Genomic DNA, 23,408 nt, shown 5'->3' on the forward strand with positions numbered 1-23,408 from the left:
ATCTTGTAAAGCCTTGCTCAGTTTGGAGAAACAAACAGTACCGACATGCCCCCTGGGGGCCTATGACATGGCACCAACTTCAGCACTGCCACAATCAAATGAATGCCTCCCAGATTCAGAAGTCCAAGAGATTACGAATTTGAAATCTGGACAAATACAAAGTTGAAATCCTCAAACAGGTTGTGGTGTATTCATGCCCTAATCCCTGGAACCTGTGAATGTTACTTACATGGACAAAAAGGAGGAGTGGGGGGTTCCCTTTGTAAATATGATTAAGGACTTTAAAATGGGAAGAGTACCCTGGGTTACCCAGTTAGGCCCTAAATGCAGTCACGTGTGTCCTTCCAAGGGAGAGGGAGATGTGAAGGTGGAGTGAGGTGGCCACAGGCCAAGGAGCACCAGGGCTCCAAGGAGCACCACATGAATGGATCCTTCCATAAAGCCTCCAGAGGGAGCACAGCCCTGAGCTCCAAGACTGTGGGACCATCCATTTCTGTTGTTTTAAGCCAAGGTTTGCTGACTCGTCACAGGAACTGATACACGGTTTAGTATTAATTTTCTCTGCCTCCCTCCCTCAGCCACCACACACAAACGGGCCTATTATGTGCCAGGGACTGTGAGGGGTACAGAAGACAAGGCAGAGGGCCTGGCCTTTATGAGCCCACCATCCAGTAGCATAGCTGACAAGGCCACAAATGTGCTGGGCTATGAGGCATAACAAAGCCAAGCATCCAGCATTATCCCCCAGGGGACGGCCACGCTGGAAGGTTTCATGGGGCAGGTGATGTTTCCGCTTGTCTCTGAAGGGTAAAGCTGGATCCTGACAGGTGGAGGCAGGAAGTAGTCTAAACCAAGGTCAAAGAGTGACACTGACTAATAAGTATGTGAGGCATGCTAGGAACCAGTGGGAGGTCAAAGAGAGGACAGGCTGGGAGACTTGACCAGAAAGGCAAGTTGAGGACAGATTGTGTGATGCCTGAATGGCAGGCCTAAGACCTACTCTCCTGTAAGGTGAGCTCTCTTTGTGCCAGCCCTGAGAGCAGTTCAGCAAACACCATGCATGTGAGCCAGCGCCCATGAAGCCACTCAAAAAACGGATTTGGTGGGGTGCATGGGTGGCTCAGTCAGTTAAGCATCCAACTCTTGATTTTGGCTCAGGTCATGATCTCACAGTCGTAAGATTGAGCCTTACATTGGGCTCTATGCTGAGCATGGGACCTGCCTGGGATTCTCTCCCTCTCTCTCTCTCTCTGCTTCTACCCTGCTCCTACATGTGTTCACCCCCTGCCTCTCTCTCTGTCTCTCAAAAAAAAAAAAAAAAAAAAAGGTTTGGCAGTCATGTTGGAAACAGAGCTCCAAAGGCGTGCCATAGTTTGGACATTGAGGAAAAAGAACTAAGGATCGTGCCCACTGAGCGTGGAGTCCCAGCCCTGACACTGGGTCTGAAAATGAATGAGTGCTGGGGGGTGTATGAGAAGAAAAAGCATAAGGAGAAGAAAGGGAGAGAGGAGGAGGCAGACCTGGGGCTTCCTGCCAGAATGTTTGTGTTCCTCCCTCCACATTGTGCACCCTCCCTCTGTGCCAGGAAACCACGCCAGCAGGCCAAGCCTCTGATGGTACCTGTCCAGCTGCTGCCAGCAGGTTTGGTTAGACTGTGCCTTTGCTCAGGCCTGTGACTCCTGCTGCTGCTCTTAATAGGTGAGGAACCGCCATCGGTTCCCACGGGGGTCTCTGCCAGGTCCGTGCCCATTTGGATCTTGAGCCTAGTAATTAGGTCTAGAGGAATCACAGGGGCCGGGGGGACAGCTCTGTTTGGATAGACTCAAGAAAGCTCAACTGCTTCTCTGAACTTGGCCTCTTTGGGGTCTGCAGTGGGGAGCCAGTGAGGCCGGCTGGGAGGCTTCAGCCTTACCTGCCAACGTGTCCTCAGGAGAGGGCCTGGGGCGGCTGCCTCCCCGTCTGCCATCAGTGAGAAGCTTGTGTTGATGGAACCAGAGCACACAGAGGAGCACGGGACAGAGGAAGGAGTGCTGAACCGGGGGGCAAAGACCCAGACCCAAACCCTCCCACCTGTAAGCTATTTGGCCCTGGGCAGTTCCCTAACCGCTCTAAGTCTCTGCTTCCCCTTTTGGAAAATGGGGATTCGATTCCTACCCAGCCCACTTCACAGGGCTGGAACAATAAAAGGTTCCTGGGAAAGCATTTTGCCTTTTATAAAGTGCCATGTTAAGTATGAGGGGCCGTTAGCAGAGAGGACTTGGGCTCCATCTCCTGAGAGTGGGGCTGGGCAAGAGTTTGGGTCCCACCGCCTCTGTCCGCCTCATGCACAGCACTTCCCTATGCTCTGAGGGGCTGTGGGCCCCTCCTCACAGCAGAAAGACAGAGGCTTCTCGCAGGTGTGAACCTGGCAGGCCTCCCTGGCACTGGCAAGGCCCAGGGCAAGGGCCCACACAAAGGCCATTTCCCATATGTCTCATATTTAAAAGTCATAAATCAAGCTAACAAACCGTTAAATGAAATATGCTCTGTCCTCCTACCTTGTTAAATACATCTCTGTAGCAACCTGGAAGGCCAAGAGTGAATTCAGAACTCTGGGATTCCTTGGTATCCGTGCCAGGACCTGGCTGAGTGGAGAAGCCTGGCCAGGCGCTGATCTGCCCCTAGCCTCACTCATCATCCTACGGGGCTTCACATGCAGATGTGAACATCTGATCTCACATTCAAGTTCTGTCCACATCCCCCACCAGTCCTCGGGCCCAGGGTGCACATGCCCGTGACATGGGCTGGGGAAGAGGCTGGGAGAGGCATGGGGCTATTTGGGCCGGACCACTAGGGTGGGCTAGAAGGAGGGGCTCAGGCACCAGGTAAATGACTCAGAAAAAGAGACTTAAAAGAAGCGTCACAACATCCAACCCTGTCCTGATTTTTCCCCTGATTTTTTAAAACATTTTTCAAAAAATGATACTTTGGGTTTCCCTACTATGCTCATGCCCTTTAGTACACAGCCAGCCAGCACCGTGATGATGTGCTGTCCTTCCCCATACCTTTCTACAAGAGGAGATGCAGTGGCCTCCTTGCCAATGTCTTTAAGGAAACTGACACATTGCTGGCCCGAGGGGATAAGGTTTCAGTGGCCACAGGGTATTCAGCTTAGAATCAAGTGACAAACCCATCAGCCAACATCCTCAACCCCAAGGAGTCAGGCTGCTGGGAGCGCCTGGGGATGGGGTCTCCTGGCGTTTGAGTCATTTAAATTGGGTGGGGGAGGATGGAGGAGGATCCCTACTGAGCACTGACTGGGCAACCTTTGGCCAGGTCCTGCACCCTTCTGTTCAGGCTATCTGTGTGGCCAACAAGGGACTGTGTGAGTGACAGTCAAGGCTCCTCTTGCTTCTCCTGAGTTCACCGCTGGCCCCACCGAAGGCCCAGTTGCAGAGAAAGAGGCTGAGAGCGCAGACCTCTGCCTGATTTATTCAGGTCCACTTCTCAGAAGCGCAGAGGTCACCCAGGCTGTTTGGGGGGATGCCCCCCCCCCCCGAAACCCCATCCGCTGCCTGCTGTGGAGACGCCGACAGTGCAAACTCACCAGGCACCATCCCTGTCAGCGTCGGTGCTGAGTAGCTGCCTTGTCCGGCGGGGGGGACGTGCGGAGGGTACCCGGGGAGGGTCGTGCTCGCCAAGTCACGGCCTGAGGAATCAAAGCAACAAATCACGGGGTGAGTGTCTCTGTGGCCAGCCGCTCATGTCCACAGCTCCTGGGACATCTGCACATTTGTCACGTCTGGGCGCTGAACGCCAGCGTGCGGCACCCCCCCCCCCATCACTCATGCATGCACATACACACATGCACACACGCACACACGCACACACGCACACCCCTCCAGCCACCCTGGCTCCACTCAGCAGGAACCCGGGCCAGCTCTGCTGCTTCCCTGGGAAAATGGAGCTCAGGCCAGCTCACTTTGCAAGAGCTAGAGTAGCACTTGGACTTCTCCCCCTCCACACCTTTGCTTCTGCTGTGCCTCAGCACGAAGCACCCTCTCCTCCAACCGCGGGCAACCCAACACCGCCCACCTTCAAAGCCCATCTCAAACACCTCCCTCCTCCTCCTGCTCCTCCTCAGACCCCTGACTGAATTCCTCCTTCGGCCTCCAGCTAGTCAGTCACTCAACAAAGGTGCAGGAAATGTACTTCCTCACACCAGACACTGTTCCGGGCCCGGGACGTGGAGATTCAGGCCTCGGCTGTTGCAGGCAGACCCTCTGTGCTCCTCTCCCTTTGCAGGCTACCAGCTCCCGGGTGGCAGGGCATTCATGCACCACAGAGGTTGGTGCCTGGTGGGCCCTGAGTAAATGCAGAATGAATGGTGTGCAAATGTGCTGGATTTCACGCGATGCAGAAGAAACCGCAGGCAGCAGAACTCGGCGAGGGAGGTGCCACTGAGGTGCGCCTGCCACTTAGGGAAAAAGAGCCACAGCCCTTTCAGGCATTGCCAGTTACGTGAACGTGACAAGGTGTTCATGCGTAAGGCAGTACCCCGGATCTTGGGCGATCAGACTGTTCTGTGGTTATATGTGTTAGGCCCTGAGGACAAAACCCCACCCTAGTGGGTGGAAGTAGGTTGCTCCTGGAAAGAAGGAGATGCACTGGCCTTAGCCATCCCGGGAAGCAGGTGGGAAATGAGGTAGCCTTGGGACAAGGGAGGGAAAGTGGAGCCTTGACCTCCTCTGAATGTGGACGCTGAAGACTGGGTGGGGGCTCCTGACCATGAAGAGCCAGACCAGGTACCAGGACCCTCCCCTGGGGCCCAGCAGGATGGTGCAGGCTCTACCACAAGTAGATGGCTCTGAGTTCAGCCCCATTAGCAGGTGGCCCAAGGGGAGGGACCAAAGAATCACTCCCAACACTCCCCAAAGAATCCAAGCCAGCACATGGTATGAGCCGTGAATGTTCCCCAGATAAACCAACAGCCTTTCTAGTGCCAGTCATTCAAAGACTGTCCGGCCAGCAGCCAGAGGCTGCCTCATTTCACAGGGTTCTGCTTACCTTCCAGAACCTTATGGAACACCAGGCATGTGGCTGCCCCTTTCCTCTGCTCGCCACCACCCTGGCTTTGGACTGGGCATCCTAGCTTGTGACAAGCACTGCTCATGTCTCGTTGTATGAGGCATTGTAAGGGGAGCAAATGAACTGCACACATGACTCCCCACAAGAGCTGACATTAAACAGAAAACTGGAATTGGCAGAACTGACCGTTTACAAAGTGATTTAAGGAGGTCCCCCCACCTGCCCTCTTATACCTTCCCATCTCATCCTCCTCAAACCCAGCACCCACAGCCCTCTATGGCAGCTCCTCTCTCTAGAGTGTAAGCTCCAGGGTCAAGTCGCTAAGGTCTTTGTGCGCTAAGGTCGGATGGCATAGGTCTGCAAAAATCTACTGTCTCATTAATCAAACGAGGTTAGAAAGAAATATTTGTTAAGTGAATGAAGGAAGAGGTCCTGTTGGAGCAGCAGAGCTCTCTGGAGCCTAGAACAGTCCCTCCATTTGTGGTCAAGAATCAGTGAAGGGAGGGCCCTTGAAGCTCTTCTTGACCAACCCCTGTTGCCATTCTGCAGATGGAAAAGCTGAGACCCACGGTGGGTGGGGGGCAAATGGCTCAGGTTCCACAGGGAGCAGATGGCAGAGCAGGGACCTCAGCCCACATTTCCTAACATCAACCCAGGACCCTCCTCTACCTTAAGCAACATCGTGGTGGGGGTGGGAAGAGCACTCACACCCAACACAGAGCCCTCTCCACACTGTCACGGAGACTTGGTGACCCGAGGGCTGCTGCAAAGGAAGAGGAGTGACCATAAGTGTCAGACTAGTTGGTACAAGATCAAAATGCCAGGGGCCAGACAGTGAGACATATAGAGAAAGCAGCCATGGCTGGGCTGTTCCGATGGGTGTGGAGCTCTGGTCCCCAGCACCACCCCCAGGCTCATGCCCCCTGCCCCCGATGATGTCAACAAACCATAAACATTTACATTGAAATTATGAATGCCAGTCTCTGGGGGCGCCTGGGTGGTTCAGTCAGTTAAGCGTCCGACTTTGACTCAGGTCATGATCTTGCAGTCTGTGGGTTCGAGCCCCACGTCAGGCTCTGTGCTGACAGCTCAGAGCCTGGAGCCTACTTCGGATTCTGTGTGTGTCTCTCTCTCCGCCCCTCCCCCACTTGTGCTCTCCCTCTTAATAGTAAATAAACATTAAAAAAAAATACATACATACATACATACATACCAGTCCCTGTTCTCAGTCTCTGAAATCATTAGCTCATTTAACCCTCAGCAACCCTAAAAGGTAAGGTGCTGATACTTCTCCCATTTCACTGGATAATGAGACAGAGAAAGGGCAAGTACTTTGTTCAAGGTTGCACAGTAAGGACCAGGATTTGAAGCCAAGTGGCCCAATGTCAGAGGTCACACGTTTAGCCACTCCACTTCACTGCCATACACATACACCTGCTATGCTTCTGACCACGAGTCCAGAGGCTCCAGGTATCTCTCAGCTGGGACACCCAGGCTGAGCCTTGCCTTCGGCACACTGTCACCATTGCTTATTGGCTCTATCATGCAAAAGAAAATTCAGCTACACAGATTTTGTGGATATATGTGTAGGGATAGGAGCCAAGACCACATCAGAGGGAGGCCAAATCTGCCTCTTGAAAGACAGTGGGCGCTGGGGCGCCTGTGTGGCTCAGTCAGTTAAGCGTCTGACTTCGGCTCAGGTCATGATCTCATGGTTCATGAGTTCAAGTCCCACAGCAGGCTCTCTGCTGTCAGCACAGAGCCCACTTTGGACCTTCTGTCCCCCCTCTCTCTCTGCACCTCTCCTGCTCATGCTCCTTCTCTCAAAAATAAATAAACATTAAAAAAAAAAAAAAAAAAAAGAGGGCATTACCCTGACAGGAGGCCTCCTGTGCAGGTAGTGCATGGGGGCCAAGCCTCATGAGGTCCACATCCCACCAGGTTGCCTGAGATTTGGAAAAGAGGGTCCTGGGCTGAGAATGGACTTGCCCAAGGACACTCAGCTGATTTCAGAAAAGGCTGGGACTGGATCACAGCTCTCCTGCCTCCTGCGATTAGGTTCTTTCTTGAACAGAGGCTGTGCCTTTAGTCAGAACCCCAACAGTTTCTGCCACTCTTACACATGCTTTAAGACCTTGATCCCTAAAGCAGAAAATGCAGTGCCTCACCAAAGCACTTAACTCAGGAAGCCAGATAAAAAAGTAATAAAATGAACTGAAGGAAAGAAGGAGGAAGGAATCGATAAAGAAAAAGCAGAAAATAATAATTAGGAAAGTGAAAAAAGCAGACACAACAATAAATACAACCAAGAATTGTTATTTGAAAAGACCAATAAGATAGACAAACCCAGGGCAAGATCCAAAAAGGAAGACACAAACATCGAGATAAGGAATGAGAAGATACAACCACAGACGTGGAAGAGATGATATTTAAAAATATTTTTTAAATGCAAAAGATGCTCTACATTAATAAATGTGGAAATCTCAACAAAAAGTATATTTTTCTAGGAAAACATGAATTACCAAAATTAACTCAAGAAGTAGAAAACATTGGGGCGCCTGGGTGGCTCAGTCAGTTAAGCGGCTGACTTCAGCTCAGGTCATGATCTCGCGGTCCGTGAGTTCAAGCCCCGCGTCGGGCTCTGTGCTGACAGCTCAGAGCCTGGAGCCTGTTTCAGATTCTGTGTCTCCCTCTCTCTGACCCTCCCCCATTCATGCTCTGTCTCTCTCTGTCTCAAAAATAAATAAACGTTTAAAAAAAAAAAAAAAGAAGTAGAAAACATGAACACCCCAACTGCCTTGACCGAAACAGAAAAAGTTGTGTTTTTTAATTTATTTTTTAATATAAGATGACTTATTCACTTAGCTTTCAGGCAAGTTTCTTGTTTGTTTTGTTTTGGGGAAGTTCTTTGAAACCTTCAAAGGACACATACTTTTGTTATTAAACTGTTCCAGGATATATAAAACTAAAGGAAATCTTCCCAATTCATTTTCCCAGCTAGCATAATCCTGCTATGAAAACTTAACATAGGTGTACAAAAATGAAAATTAAAGGGTAATGTCACAATTTATTAATATACATGCAAAAAATCTACTGTCTCGATAATCAAATGAGGTTAGAAAGAATAATATACCATGAACAAATAAGGTTTATTCCAGGTATGCAAGGATGATTCAGTATTAAAGCATTGGTTGGGAAATCATAGTAACACATCAAAAGTTGAAAAACATATGATTATATCAAAGCTGATGGAAAGCTTTTCTTATGTGGAAAAGGCATTGGCTAATAAATTCAATACTAATTCCTTCCGATACCTCTCGGTAAGTATACTTCTTTGATCTGGTATTGATCTTAAATCTTGAGTCAACATCATACTTAATTGGTGAAATACTTGAAACATTCTTTATTAAAATAAAAAAAACATGTCAAGGAAACCTGTTATCACTGAAAACTGTTCTGAAAGTTTTAGCCAGTACAAGAAGACAAGATAGAGACACAAGGATAAGCACTGGGAGTAGGGGAAACACCAAAATTTCAGTAGCTGGGTATACCGTGAGCCTGGAAAGTCAGCTCATCTGAACCAGTGAAAAGGTTTGGCAAGGCAGCTGGGTAATGGATGTCTAGAATCGGACACTTAACCGACTGAGCCACCCAGGCGCCCCAGCGCCCTCTGTCTTTCAAGAGGCAGATTTGGCCTCTCTCTGATGTGGTCCTGGCTCCTATCCCTACACATACATCATCTTGAATGAATGGTAATCTCACACCAAAATGTAGGGAAAACATAATATGAAACTATTTTAGACCAGGTAAATTTAGTTTTATGAAAAACAGAAAAGAAACCCTTTGAAGTTCTTCCTACTAGAGGCACTGAGTGCTTCTTTGCCCTTTCAGTTTGGGCTCAGTCACGTGCCTCACCTTGGCCAATGACATGTTAGTAGACACTCAGCAAGCAGAAGCTTATTATATGCTTGTGTGGCTGCGTGTGCGCCTGTGCACTTCTGCCATCGCCATGAGAATAGGCTCGGGCTAGCCTACCACAAATAGGAAGGGAACGTGTGGGCAGACCTGGACCCAGTCTACCACTGGAGCCAAGCCCAGCCTTGATCAGCCAACCCCCAGCCAACCTCCAGGTACATGAGCAAGAAGAAACGACTGTTGTTTTAAGCCTGAACATTGGGGTGGAGTTTGCTAAGCAGCAGTATTGTGGCAATAGTTGATTGATACAAGACTTCGTAAATGTTAACTGTTCTTGTTTTCATCATTACTCTGCTTGAGAATACTCTGCCTGGGACTTTCTAAGGACATCTGTCTAAATCTGAGCAGAGGATGGACACCATCTGGTGGGAACCCACAGAGTAAATTTAACCCTCACATTTGCTTTGATGCCCAAGAGGACTCTTCTGGCACTGAGCTGGGCATGTCACCACAAGACCAGTCAACACAAGACAGCTAAGAGGCTACTGCTCTTTAGCTCTAATTCAAGCCTCTAGACTCAATGGAATACCAGAATTAATGCTTCTGAATTCAATATAAAACTTCAAAACACATAGTTATGTCATTTTTTTTTTGCCAAGGAAGAAATGGCTTATATCATTTGCAATAGCACTGAATATTATTGATAGCATATAATATATTTGCAAATAATTGATCTGGGTTCTTAACATAACTGTTCTTATTAATGGCACATAAGTACATCCTGGACAATTCATGTGTTGCTTCCTCTTCCCAGACAGAATAATCAAGACTTGGCCTTGTTCACTATTACCAAAGAGTCCATATGGATCTTTCATCAAGACAAAGGATGTTCTCTGAATTAATTTAAAATAACTTGTCTTTTTCAACCCTGAGGGAAGGAACCTACCCCTGTTATATGAACGAGGAAACTGAGGCTCAAAGATGAGTCTGACTGACCTACAGTCACAGAGTAAGGGGTAGAACAGCTCATGACACATGACTTCTAGTTAAATGCTATTTCTGAAGGATTACTCAGAATGTACCCCCTCAAGGAGACAAGCCCTCCTGGAGGTTAAAACAGTCTACAAAGTCTTCATAATTAAAAGTGTGATACCAGCACATGAATAGACAGAAAACCAATGGAACAGAATAGAAAGTCTAGAAATAGACCCAACTATTATATATGGAAATCTAACATATGACAAAGGCAAGGTCTCAAATCACTTGGAAAAATATGGGCTTTTTATTAAGTGGCGTTAGGATGACTGGAGAGCCATTAAAAAAGAAAAAGATAGGGGCGCCTGGGTGGCTCAGTCGGTTAAGCGCCCGACTTCAGCTCAGGTCACGATCTCACGGTCCATGAGTTCGAGCCCCGCGTCGGGCTCTGGGCTGATGGCTCAGAGCCTGGAGCCTGCTTCTGATTCTGTGTCTCCCTCTCTCTCTGCCCTTCCCCCGTTCATGCTCTGTCTCTCTCTGTCTCAAAAATAAATAAACGTTTAAAAAAAATTTTTTTTAAAGAAAAAGATAAAATAGACGGACTCTTCATACTATATACCAGAATAAACTCCATATGATTCTGAGATCTAAATACAAAAACTAAAACCATGCAAATACTAAATGAAAATATCGGTGAATTCCCCTCCTGTTTGTAGGGAGAGGCTTTCTAACCATGACTCAAAACCAGATGCACACACCAGCTACAAAAATTAACTCAAAATGGGTCAAACACCAAAATGTAAGAGCTAAAACCATAGCACTCACAGAAGAAAACAGAGGCATACATCCTTATGGCCGTGGATTAGGCAATCGTTTCTTAGATGTGACAAAGACAACAAAATAAAAATTAGCTCCACTGAACTTTATAAAAATTTAAAACTTATGTGCTTCAAAGGACATCATCAAGAAAGTAAAAAGACCCAGAGAATGGGAGAAGAATATTCGCAAGTCCTATATCTGATAAAGGACTTGTTTCTAGAAAATACAAAGCATTCTTACAGCTCAATAATAAAGACAACCCAATTTAAAAATGGGCAAAGGATCTGAATAAAATAAGATATACAAATGGCCAATAAATACACGAAGAGACATTCAACATCATTAGCTATCAACGAAATGCATATCAAAACCACAACGAGACACCACTTCATACTCACTAGGATAGCCATAATCAAAAAGGTTATGACAAGCATTGGCCAAAGATGTGGAAAATTTGAACCATTATACACCTCTGGTGAGAATGTAAAACTGTGCAACCATTTGGAAAAGCCTGGCAGTTCCTCAAAACATTAAGTGTAGAGTTACCATGTGACCCAGCAATTCCACTCCTAGGTATATACCCACGAGATATAAAAAACTGTGTCTCTACAAAAATGTGTACATGAATGTGCAAAGCTGTATTCTTCATAATAGCCAAAAAGTGGAATCGATAGCTACTATGCCTATGTATCAAGGACCTGTAAGAATTAAAGGGAAAAGGCCAAAAATCCCATGGAACATCGGGCAAAATTCATGAACAGAAAACTCACCAGAATATATATATACCCGTATGTACATTTACCCTTCCGACATGGAATCCTACTTCTAAGGATCTACCTTACACATACACACACCTTCAGCAATGCACAAATGCATATGCACAGGTTAGTCACTGCAACATTATCTGTAATTACAAAATACCAGAAACTATATCTAAAGGCCCGGACATAGAGAAATGAGTGAATAAACGGTGGTGCATATACACGATGGAGTACTGTGCAACTGTACAAAAGATGAGGTGGACCTGTGCCAGGCACAGCTGAAGCCCAGGAGCGAAACGCTGGCCTCCCCAGGTCAAAGTCCTTATGGAAGTTCAAGTTCAGGTTCTAAATGGCCAATGGAAAGCCTTGGAGGGACAATGGTAGGGAAGAGAGAAGAGTAGATTACTAATCCTGGAGGTGCATGAGATTGGAATGCTCAAAATACAAAGAAGTGAAGGGAAGGTATGAATTCTCAGGATGCATCTGCATCTGGGGAGAGGGTGAGACTAAGGCAGGCCTGGCCGACACTGTGGAGGAAGTGACCTCCAGAGGGCAGACCCATCCCCAGGGAGGAGATGCTCAAGCCAGCACTGAGGGTGTTGGGCTCGAATGGGCCAGAAAGCCATCTGCCTTTCACACAGGCCCCCCAGGTGCCTCCAGAGCTGCATCTAGACTCCTCATTGGCAGCAGAGGGGGGCGGGGGAGGAAGGGGGTTGGAATTTGGAGTCACACAGGCCTAGGTTCAAATCTTAGCACCACCGGGGCACCTGGGTGGCTCGGACGGTTAAGAATTCAACTTCAGCTCAGGTCATGATCTCACGGTTTGTGGGTTCGAACCCCGCATCAGGCTCTGTGCTCTTGCTCAGAGCCTGGAGCCTGCTTCGGATTCTGTGTGTGTCTCTCTCTCCCTGCCCCTTCCCTGCTCTCTCTCTCTCTCTCTCAGAAATGAATAAACATTAAAAAAATGAATTTAAAAAAAATCTTAGCACCACCAATTACTAGCTGTGTGAACTTTGGCAAGTAACAATACAATCATTCGAACCTCGGTCTTCCTTTTATAATTGGAGAAAGAGAGTATCTATTGGGAGTGAAACAGTGGTCCTTGCTGTGAAAGTGTTAAACATGTCTGCAAATACTTTGCCACCCTTCTCATAGGACAGTGGGGTCTACATCCCCTTGCCTTGAATCTGGGCCACCTTGGTGACTGGTCAACCAAGAGAACAACAGCTTCCCTAGAGGTTCCTAGGAGTCAGGCCCTGGGCACCTGTATGTGCCTTATGTCAGTCAGCACTCACAACGATCCCAGAGGTGGGTGCTGTTATTATCCTCATTTTATAGATGAGGAAACAAAGCCTCCAAACAGTTGATGTGCCCTAAGTTCCCACAGCTGATAGTCATGAAAGCTAACATTTTTGTAGCACTTACTATAAACCAGGCCCTGTTCTAACACTAGGTGGTGTTCTAAACACTGTTCACTGTGCTTTTTAGATCTCAACTCCTTTAATCCTCAAAAATTCTGTAAGATAAATTCTATTATTATGCCCATTTTATGGATGTGGAAATTAAAACAGAGAGATTAGTTACCTGTCCAAGGTCCCACAGCTAGTAAGACATGGAGCCATATCCACGCCTAGGCATTCTGGCACCAGATTCCCTCACATTGCTCCAAAATACGGGGCACTTGTGCTTTTCCTGCCTCCAGACTGGAGGTCCCCGGAAGCAAGAGCTGCTTGAGTCCCTCCTTCCGCTATCCTGGCCCAGCACATAACAGGTGCTCAGAAAATGTCTGGCAAGACGAAATTAGTCAAATGACATTGGTTTTACCATCTGAAAGAAACTTTGGATATCTCACCAACATCTCAGAAAGCCTTTCATCATGAACTCCACAGAATAACCAGGCCTAATGTATCCTTTTTTTTTTTTTTTTTTTTTGCTTGGATACAACTTTTTCTTTTTTATACAGCCCATTTCTAGGTAGGCTCTATGTACACTAATGGGGGGAAATGTGAATCCAATTAACTTCAAATTTAGCTCGTAATGAACTTATCTCATTTTGCTACCAGCTCGGTTCTCATCGTGTGGCAGTAATTAACCACTGGGGGTTGTCACTCCCAGACACATGACACGGAGATCCTCCCAGCCCCTTGCTTCAAACCCTTCCAGAATTCATTACCCTGACAGTATGAAAACCCTTCACTTTGAATACCACAGGGCACCAACCAAACTCCCCCTCTATCTACCTGACTGAGTGAGAGAAGGAAAGCCACTGAGAAGCATGAATTATTGGGGACAAGATGGCCGGTGAGAGCAGGATGCTGATAATGACTCGATGGCCAGAGAGGGTCCACCAGCCTTGACAGCCCTGGGCCAGGGTTCCTGCCAGAGGAGAGGGATCTCCACACACAAGCTATGAGGAATATGGTAGAGCTGGTCAAGAAAGGCAAAGTCCCAAACTGGCCGTGCCATTCACTGGGGACTATGAATGCCCAGGAAACCTGGACACTCCAGACAGGGGCAATGGTAATTTGATGTGTGACCACAGGTCAGCTCCACCTCCTCTTGGGACTCTGGCTAATTTTCAAAAGAAGTTGGAACTCTAGTATTCTCTTCATCTGGAAATCTCCTGCCTTTGTGGATGTTGACATTAATCAAAATACACATCGAGGGCCAAAGAAAACCTGCCCAAGGGTCATGTTTAGCCCTCAGACTGCCACTTTTCAATGCTTACCCAACCTCCAGCCCTCAAGTCCTGTCTGAACCCCCCACCGTCATCATTCCCACCAGCATCACCAGCTGCCAGGCCTTTCAAGGACTTAAGCCCTTCCTGGGTGTCCAGGTAACTGCCAAAGAGGTAACCATCTTGCAGGGTTGAACAGGCCAGAGCACAGAGTAAAAGCATTGTAAAAGTGATTTCTGGGAAACTGGGACATGAGCCCATGGGCTGCCTAAACCCCATGCCATCTGCCTTATTTCTCTGGTGACAGTCCCGACCTCCCAGCCATGCCGGCTTCAAAGACCCCCACCCCCCTGCTCCCTCATGTCCAGTCAGGCCCCAAGCCCCTCCTGACTCTCTATCCCCTCAGTCCCCTCTCCTCCATGGCCCCAACCTGCCCTATTCTTCCCTTTTCCCTGTTTCCTGGCAACCCCAGCCCTCCTGCCTCAGCCCTGCTCTGGACTGCCTGTCAAGGCTCCTCTGCCAAGCGCCCCACGTCCAGCCACAGAGCCACTTAGCTCACTCTGAAGGACACTTGGAATCACCAAGGAACTCAGGCAGTGAGGGCTCCGAAGCCAACGCTTCTGATTCTGTCTCAGTTCAAACCATTAAACCAAATCTTGCAGACACTTCTACTTCTCCAACATTTTCCCAGAATACCCTTCCTCAGAGTCACAGAACCGTAAGAAACCTTTTTGTGTATTAAGAAACATTATTTAAAACTCTAAAAAATGGTCATAAAGATGGGAAGTAGAGCCTTTCAATGTCACGGGCACTTTTTAACAGGCACACCCAAGGATCGAACCTCTAAGAGAATATGCCCGTGTTTGACAATTCTTTACTATTTGAACAGAGCTCAGACACGGGAAGTTACATATGTATGTTTATGTGTAGATTTCTATTGAGTAGAAAAGATAAACCTAAAGGTTTGGGGGTTTTTTGTCCTGTAGGACATTAACCAATTTTGTGTCTAATCTAGCAATTTTATTCCAGCAATTTTTTTTAAATGCTGCCCTTGATAGAAGATATAAACCCCTGATCCTCAAATGCTCTTGAAACCACTTTTTACAGGTTCCCTTGTTAATTTACGAGCTGAATAAAACCTTCACATAGTCATTCTGTATTTGTACATGAGGCATCGTCTTAACTTTTTAACGGAAAAAGTCAACTGCGCCGGAGTGACATGAGCTGAAGATCTTCAAACAACATCAAAGCAGATGACAGTACACAACTGCCACCTAAGGGGAGGGGGAGGGATCAGCCCAACACTGCGGATGCGGGGTACGGGAGGGGGTGCGTCCTGCTCCACACACCCCTGCGTATGAACACGCGGCGCGTTCGCCACCGGGCCTGCTTGCTCCAGCTGGCGTTTGAAATATGTGACAGTTTGAACAGGGCTGCTCTGAAGTCTCCCTTTGTTTGGACCTGCCATGAGTATGGGGTGCGCTGAGCCGGGGAGCGCAGAAGGGGGGTGTTTCACCTGGAGGGGAAAGGCCGTCCCAGGGCTGTAACAGCCCAACCCGGCCGGCAGGAATGGACATGCACATCACAGAGGAGCCACGTCCAGTCATTCTGGCCTCTCCGAATAACAGGCTCACTAGTCATTGGATTAGGTGCTGTTATTTACTTAAAATTTTTTTAATGTTTATTTATTTTTGAGAGAGAGAGACAGAGTGCGAGCAGGGGAGGGGCAGAGAGAGAGGGAGAAGGAGAATCTGAAGCAGGCTCCAGGCTCCGGGCTGTGAGCACAGAGCCGGATGCGGGGCTCAAACTCCCGGACTGCGAGATCATGACCTGAACTGAAGTTGGCCGATTAACCCACTGAGCCGCCCAGGCACCCCAGGTGGTGTTATTTACTAACCCTACATTTCTTTTCCCAAAAATTGCTTCATCCCTACTTTTCACTATTCCCGACTGGCCTTCCTCTAACTGCCCTGGCTGGAGATCTAATCTGGCTTTGTAGAGCAGGGAAGACAAGTTGGAGAATTCACTAGCCAGGGTGCTGCTTACTTTGCAGTCTCAATCCTCCCCATTCCTTCGTTTGAACCAACCCCATCTCCTTCCTGGAATCCCCATGAATTTCCAGACTCCACCACTGTGTTTCAGTTTTGAGAGGGTGTTTGAATAGTATCTGCCTGGGCATTTTAGAGCAGGCACTGGGGCTCGATCAATATTTCCATGTCGTTTACGACACGATCAGCCCCGAACTAGCAACTGTTGATCCAACGTAATAATCCTATGAAGGTGGGGTTCTAATGAGGCAAGGCTGCCAAATGGCTCTGCCGTGCTTGTGGCTCGCGGCCTCCCTGCCAGGATAGGCACGGCTCCAGGGACAAACGAAGGCCAGTATTTACAGCAGGAGGATGGTGAGGGCAACTGCAGGCCAGCTCCTGTCTTCATTTATTCATTTGTCCACGCATTCATTCGTGCGTTATCTGATACCTCCTAAGTTCTAAGCATGTTCCTGAGTGCTCCAGAGGACCCTGGAGAGCATAATAATAGTAATAATAATATCCATAAAATAACTGTACTTTATCATTTATCCAGCTCTTACCATGTGTCAGGCACCATTCTAAGTGCTTGTATGCATTATCTCATTTAAGCATTACAGACACCCTGGGAGATAGAAACCTTTAAAATCCCCAATTGGCAAGTAAGACACCTAGCTGGAAAGAGGTAGGGCTGGATGTAAACTGAGGCCATCTGATGCTAGAGTCTTGGACCTCTCCCACCCCCTCCCCACACTATTCTGCTTTAAGAGGTGAACTGCAAAATACAAAACACACCTCTCCTTTGACCAGCAATTCTACTTCTGGAACTTTACCGCTGGAAATGCACAGAAAGGTACACCAAGATTTACATGTAGTGGAAGGAAAAGAGATGGGGCGGGGAGTTGGGGAGGGGGGACTACCACAATGGCTGGGTTCGATAAATTATGATGTTTCCCTATGGTGGAATGTTACAGAGTTTTGAAAAATGAGGTAGATCTGAATGTGTGGAAAGAGCTCCAAGACACATGACTGTGTGAATAAAACAAAGTACAGAAGAAATCTGTGTAAAGTATGATTCCACATGCGCTAGTAGAAAACAGATAAAAGTTATATGCTGATAGATGCATAAAAATGTTACTGAAGTATACACAAGACACTTAACTTTGGGGTGAGGGGCTATGGATGCGAGGACTGAGGTTGGAGGAAGGAGATTTAGTTTTCATTTTATATTTTTTTGTGTGGTTTGAATATTTAACCATGTGCACATATGACTTTTTATTCGAAATTACTTTTTGACTTAAAATTAACTTCTTCTTAGGAACCAGACACCGTCTGTGCCCCAGGGGCCCACTCACAGTCTCAGAGGAGAGATCGTAATGAATCCAAGATGCACAAAGTACACAGATCTTCCCTGTCCTGTGCTCCTACCTCAGCAGGTCTCAGCCTAGAGCTGTCTCGGAAGGAATTTCTTCCCTTTGAGGACAGCATCATGATGGCAGGAGCACCTTGGCCAAGTCACATATTCACAGCTCATGGTCCCACCAGGCTCCCCTAAGCCAGCATCCAGCCCTCACATAAACAGTAAACACCGTGATGTCCCGCCATGCTGAAATGTGCCATCAGGCAATCTCAGCCCCGACAATCTGGCTGTGAGTAGCCAAGGTGGACACAAAGCCTGTCCCTAGAGTCCCTCTGGGCACCAGCTCTAGGGGGTCCAACCATTTGCACACAGTTCCAAAGAGCTCAGTGGCTTGGTTTCCCAGCCCCCAGCAGAATGAAAAGGGGGAGAGAGACTTCTAGAGCCAGGCAAACTGACATTAGAAGTGACAGGTGACAGGTGAACCAGCAAGGGTAGAGACAGGAAAACAATATAATTAGACACAAGCAGTCCAAACCTCAGCAGTCTGGGGTGCTCGGAGGAAGGACACGCGGCCTGCTCACAGATCTCCAGAGGCTTTGCCACCCCCTTGGGCGAGGTTCAGTAGTGCCAGTACTCAGAGATGAACCTGGGTGCTGTCACTGGGAAGGGTTAGCCTATGTCACTCCAGCATGATCATGTGCATCTCTTAGCCAGGAAACTGGTATGACAAGTGTTTGGAGAGTTGGCCTGGGACCTATATAATCATATGGAGCAGATGGAGAAAAGCCCGATTGTCCAATTCAGTCTGGGATGTGTCCCCGGAGAACCCTTGTACAGTGCAGGGCAACAGAAAAGACCGCCAGGAGATTAGCTTGTTGATGGAGACCCACCAGGCCTCCAGGCCTGGTTACGGTACGTACGTGCCTACCCAAGCTTGATAGAAAATACTGAAAATGTACCTTTGCCTCATAATGTTTCAGAGTCATGGAGTCCCATGGCGGGGCTAACATGTGGAGGTGTCCCAGTCCTCCCCTGCCACACGCATTCCCGATTCAGGGCTAACGGTAATCTCATCACGGTTTCCCACCGCCAGGTTGCTAATGCAGAACACAGTTCCCAATTCTAATGGTTGGGAAAGTCTGTCTTCCTGAGAGTTGGATTCTACATAAACTAAGATGACTGTTCAATGGCAAATAGATCGAAGGAGGTCAGGAAATACACAGAAATCATCGAGTCTCCCTGAGGTGACCTTCCAGACTGGGGGACATTACATCTCTGTAAAGGGGGCAGCGTGGAATGGTCGTTAGGGACAGGGGGCGCAAGCTGCCAGTATTGATGCAGACCCTGGCTCCACGCTTGCCGGCTGTGTGATCTTGAGAGTTGCTAGCCTCTCTGTGTCTCCATTTTCTCATCTGTAAACAAACATCTGCCTCATAGAGTTGCTGAGCGGATTAAATTAACAAATGTATGTAAAGCCCCTCAATAATGCCACTCTCGTTCCACGGCTCACCCGAGAGTGCAACCAAATCAGTCTCTGAACGTGTGCTCTGCTCACATCAAGCGGCTGTCACATGTGCCATGGCTCCCCACTGCTGACACAGCCACGAGCCATCAGCTAAGAGCACAGGGTCCCGAGCTCTGCCTCTTGCCAGCTGTGTGACCTTGGGCAGATGCCCCAAGCTCCCTCTTCACATGTTGAAGGAAGGTGGAACAGCGCCCCAACGGTTCCCCTCTAGTGGGGCGACTGTGCTCACCCAGCAAGCCCGATGCCTGGCCTCAAGCCCCTCACTGCCCACTCCCCATGCCATGTATACACTGCGCCTTCCTATCGCCACCTTTCTTTGTGCCGCACTCCCGCCCACTGCTGCACCCACGTAAACCACCAGAGACCGAAACGTGAAAGGTGACGGGTAAAGAAGGAAATAGTACTTCACACGAAGGAGGAAAGCCTCAGAAGCACTCACCCACCCACCGCTGTGTGTGCCCCCGGAATCACTGAACATGCATGACGTGGACAGATGGTAGAAGCTAACTCAGTCGAGCTCTATTTCCCAGACACTCTTCCAAGTGCTTTGCGCACATTGTCTCATTTAATCATCAAACAATCCTACAAGGTAGAAAGCATCATTATTGTTGGTGTTGTTGCAAGGCTGAGCCTAGCGATTAAGAGCACAGACTCCACGAACATGCTTCCTGGATCCAAATCCCGCTCTGCTCCTCACTGGTTGTTGTGGAACATTGGGCAAGATACACCTCTGTCTTCTCATCTGTACAATGGGGCTAATGATAACACCATCTCTTGAGACTGCTTGAGAGGACTAAAAGAGTCAGGACAAAAAGTGCTCCCAAATATCAGCTAAGTCTGTTATTACCTCCAGTACTCAGAGGAGGCAACCGAGGCTCAGAGAGGTGAAGAAACTTGCCCAAGGTTGCACAGGTAGAAACTGGACCAGGTCGAGGTGGTGGGGGCAGGGTTAGAATCCCAGGCAGCCTGTGCTCTTAATCGCCAAGTTCCACATCAAGAATGGGTTTGAAATGAAGTCAAGCATGGTTGAGAGGGACCTACTGGATCTTCCTCAGGGTAAGGTCAGGGCTGAAGGATCAAGTTGAAAGCTCACTGAGGCACAGCCAGTGCCTTCAGGCAGATCCTCTCCTCTCTCTGAACATTTTCATCTGTGAACCTGAGTCCCAATCCCAGGCCAGCTACCTAGGAGATCAAACAGTGCCGGAGATGTGAGGAATGCCTATTACCAGGTTCTCTGTTTCACGTCTGGCTGACAGCCTGTTTATTTCAAGAAACGGTCAATAGGTGAATGTCTAAGCCAGAAAAGCCTCAGATAGGCTTCTGATCTCTTCTAAGGGACTGAAGCCCATCACAACTCCTAAACCAGTGCCTCAGCTGATCCGCTTCTGGTCCAGAGGGTAACAGGATGGTGGATGTCACAGGGATCCAGGCCTGGAACTGAGAAAGCCCAACCAGACAAGCCTCCCGCCCCTGCAATTGTTTCCCCAAACTAAACAGTGAGGCCAAGCATTAGAGGCAGGCTGGGCAGGTGCACTGCTTGTCAGGGAAAACCAAACCCACCCCGCAGAGGCACCTCCCAGGGTGCATGGCAAATTAATGTGCTGCAGAGAACACGCATTAAATTGCGCTGCTGGCGCTGCAGGCTCAGAGACTGCAGCCCAGCCCTCCCTGGCCCTCCCTTCCCAGAGAGGCTGAATCAGGTGCCAGGGCTTCCGAGAGGCTCCACACAGCTCCGGCTCTTGCTCACAAGCCATTGCCGGTTCTGGGATCATCCCTGCCCTGCCTCCTTCAGGGGCCACCGGGAGTCCTAAAGGGGATCGCGGAAGTGAGAGTGCTTCACATAACACGGAGAGGGAAGGGGCACTACTGAGTGGGATGCATTATGTGGGGACAAGTGCAGGAGTCAGTCAGGCCTGGGGTTCATTTGCTAGTTATTTGCCCTCTCAGTGCCCACAGCTGGGGAAACTGAAGCTATCCGAGTCCTGCCCAAGACCCCATAGATGGCAAAGAGCAGACCTGAGATTCACTTCCAGCAGCTGGACTGCAGGCTTCCTGGAGAAGGCACTGGAGCTGGGTCTCAGTGGGTACGGTTCCTCCAGTGGGGTTGGGATTGGGACTCAGGCTGAGTCGTGGTGAGTTAGGCAGTACTGGTATTGCCGTTGCACCTGTGGATGAATCTCGAGGAGCCGTGTGCTCGAGACTGGGTCTGAGCTTCCTCAGGCGCAGGCAGAGGTTGGGGTGAGGTGGGCGGGCAGCCGGGGTGTAATATCAGAGGCCTGGGGTCCCCAAGGCGGGAACTGAGAACCAGGCTGAGCAAAGGGCACACCCGTTCTGTGAGCTGATTTCACACTGGCTCAAGACCACTCTGGCGGTGGAGAGCACCAGAGCCCAAAGGACGCTACGGGTCAGCCAGTGCAGGGGGTTCCAGCTGTGCTCCTCTGGTCCTCCTGGGGGATCTTCAGGGCCTCTGGGGCTCCCATTAATCAGTGAACCCTGCTTCCAACTGGTTCACATAAAGGGCTTCCCATGAAGGTTTTATCTGAACAAAAGCCTTCTTGACAAAAATTTTAAAACTTAACAATTGTTGGGAAATCACAAATGGCCTGCTCTGCAGGTGAGTGAAGAGGCCCCCTCAAGGGCCAGGCCTTGCCCAAAGAGCCACGCACAGCCAGGCCTGGGCCCTAGAACCACCGTGGTCCCTGATCCCAATTTCCTTTTCTCATTTCTCTATTCATTTCCTGCCTCTTCAGAATACCCTCTCAGAATACCCCTCAAGCTCCAGAAACTGATTCTCAATTTTTTTCCTTCCAGTAGTCTAGGGCATGAATGTTCCTAATGAAGTAAACAGAACGCTCTCCTTGGTGAACGTGTCTAAAGACACGGGCACCTTCTTGAGCTCCATAGATGAGGCTGGGGTCAGCAGTGACACTGGAGCCCAGGACAGGGCTGAACTCTCCTGGGGGGAGCGGGTGCAGAGAGTGGACTGGGGCCCAAGGGGTGTGTGTGTGTGTGTTTGTGTGTGTGTGTGTGTGTGTGTGTGTGTGTGTGTGTGTGTTAGAGACAGAGAAAGAGATTTTGTCACATCTTTATATTTATTGACCTTTATGGTCAGGAGCACGTAGGGGGAACACACTCAGGAATCAGACTTCACAGGATATTCCACTGACTTCCTCCCTCTGGGCCACCAACAAATGATCGTACCTGGCTGAGCCTCGCTTTCCAAATCTGCAAAATGGAGTCATAACCCTTGCCCTGCCTCCGTGGGTTCCTGGGCTTTAGAGGAAGGAGAGAAGGAGGGAATGAGAAGAGGAAGAGGAGGAAGAGGAAGGCAGAGCCTTCTGGTGCAAAAAAGAAGAAAAAAAAAGGAAACATTTTCATGTGTAACCCAGCGTGCCATCAGCTTGAGTTTTAAAGTAGGACGGGTCAGTGCTAAGTCAGACGGGTCAGTGCTTGCCACCTTGGCCGGGTCACCCAGGAGATGGAGCCTGGACTCATGGCCTCTCTTCCCACCCCAGTCCCAGTCCCCAGGTCAAGCTCCTTCAGGCTCCAGCCTTCCCCACCAAAATGAACCTCACCGGGGCAGGAGGACTCTGAGAATTAAAACACACAATCAAACAGCTTCTTGACGGGAAACGCTTTGGAAATTTTCGGCTCCATTTACTTCTCAATCTAATTTTGTCCTCGGATGCACATTATGCTCAAGATGGGATCTCATGTGGTTTGCCTGGCGCTCCGCACACCAGCAGGAGGCAGCCGGCGTCTCGATTGCTGCTCTCGTCTCTCGCCGCCCGTGAGCGGCATAATGAGGGCACCCAGCAGGCTCCAGAGTGGCCCTGGGCGAGAAGGCCCCGCCTGGACACCCCGGCACCCACGGCACCCACAGGCCCAGCCCCTCCCACCAACACTCCAGGGGGAAGGTTGGGGGGGCACAACAACCAAGTCGCAGCCCCTCTGTATCCACAGCCAACTCTGGCCACAGTTCAGACTCCCATGGCCACCGCACCCACAACTGTCTCCCTGCCTGGCCCCAGCCTCCCCCAACATGCCAGACCCTCTGCTTCCACCCTAAGGCTCCCCCATGGCCTCTGGATCAAATCCAAACTCCTCGCTACCCTCTGTTCCTACTGGAGTGGTGTAGCCTCCACCCCGCCCCACCCGCACCCCTACACAGGCCCTAAACGGCTTGTTTTTCCCCATCTCACCTCCACCCTTTGCAAATGTTGCCGCCCCACCCTGGCAGCATCTAGTAAACTCCACCAAAGTCACCTCCTGCAGAAAACCT

General features: G+C 49.2%; 1 protein-coding gene across 4 annotated transcripts in view; it reads right to left on the reverse strand.

Annotated features, from left to right (window-relative positions):
* Window positions 1-23,408, reverse strand: part of PAX5 (paired box 5) — a 194,484-nt gene that overhangs the window by 42,889 nt on the left and 128,187 nt on the right. For all 4 annotated transcript variants that reach the window (XM_081790913.1, XM_081790914.1, XM_078436677.2 and 1 more), the window contains one exon: window positions 3,587-3,688. In XM_081790913.1, coding sequence (XP_081647039.1) covers window positions 3,587-3,688 — 102 coding nt within the window. The remainder of the gene's footprint in view (window positions 1-3,586; window positions 3,689-23,408) is intronic.

The sequence above is a fragment of the Panthera onca genome, chromosome D4 (genome assembly GCF_046562875.1).
Source record: "Panthera onca isolate mPanOnc1 chromosome D4, mPanOnc1 haplotype 2, whole genome shotgun sequence".
Classification (NCBI taxonomy): domain Eukaryota; kingdom Metazoa; phylum Chordata; class Mammalia; order Carnivora; family Felidae; genus Panthera; species Panthera onca.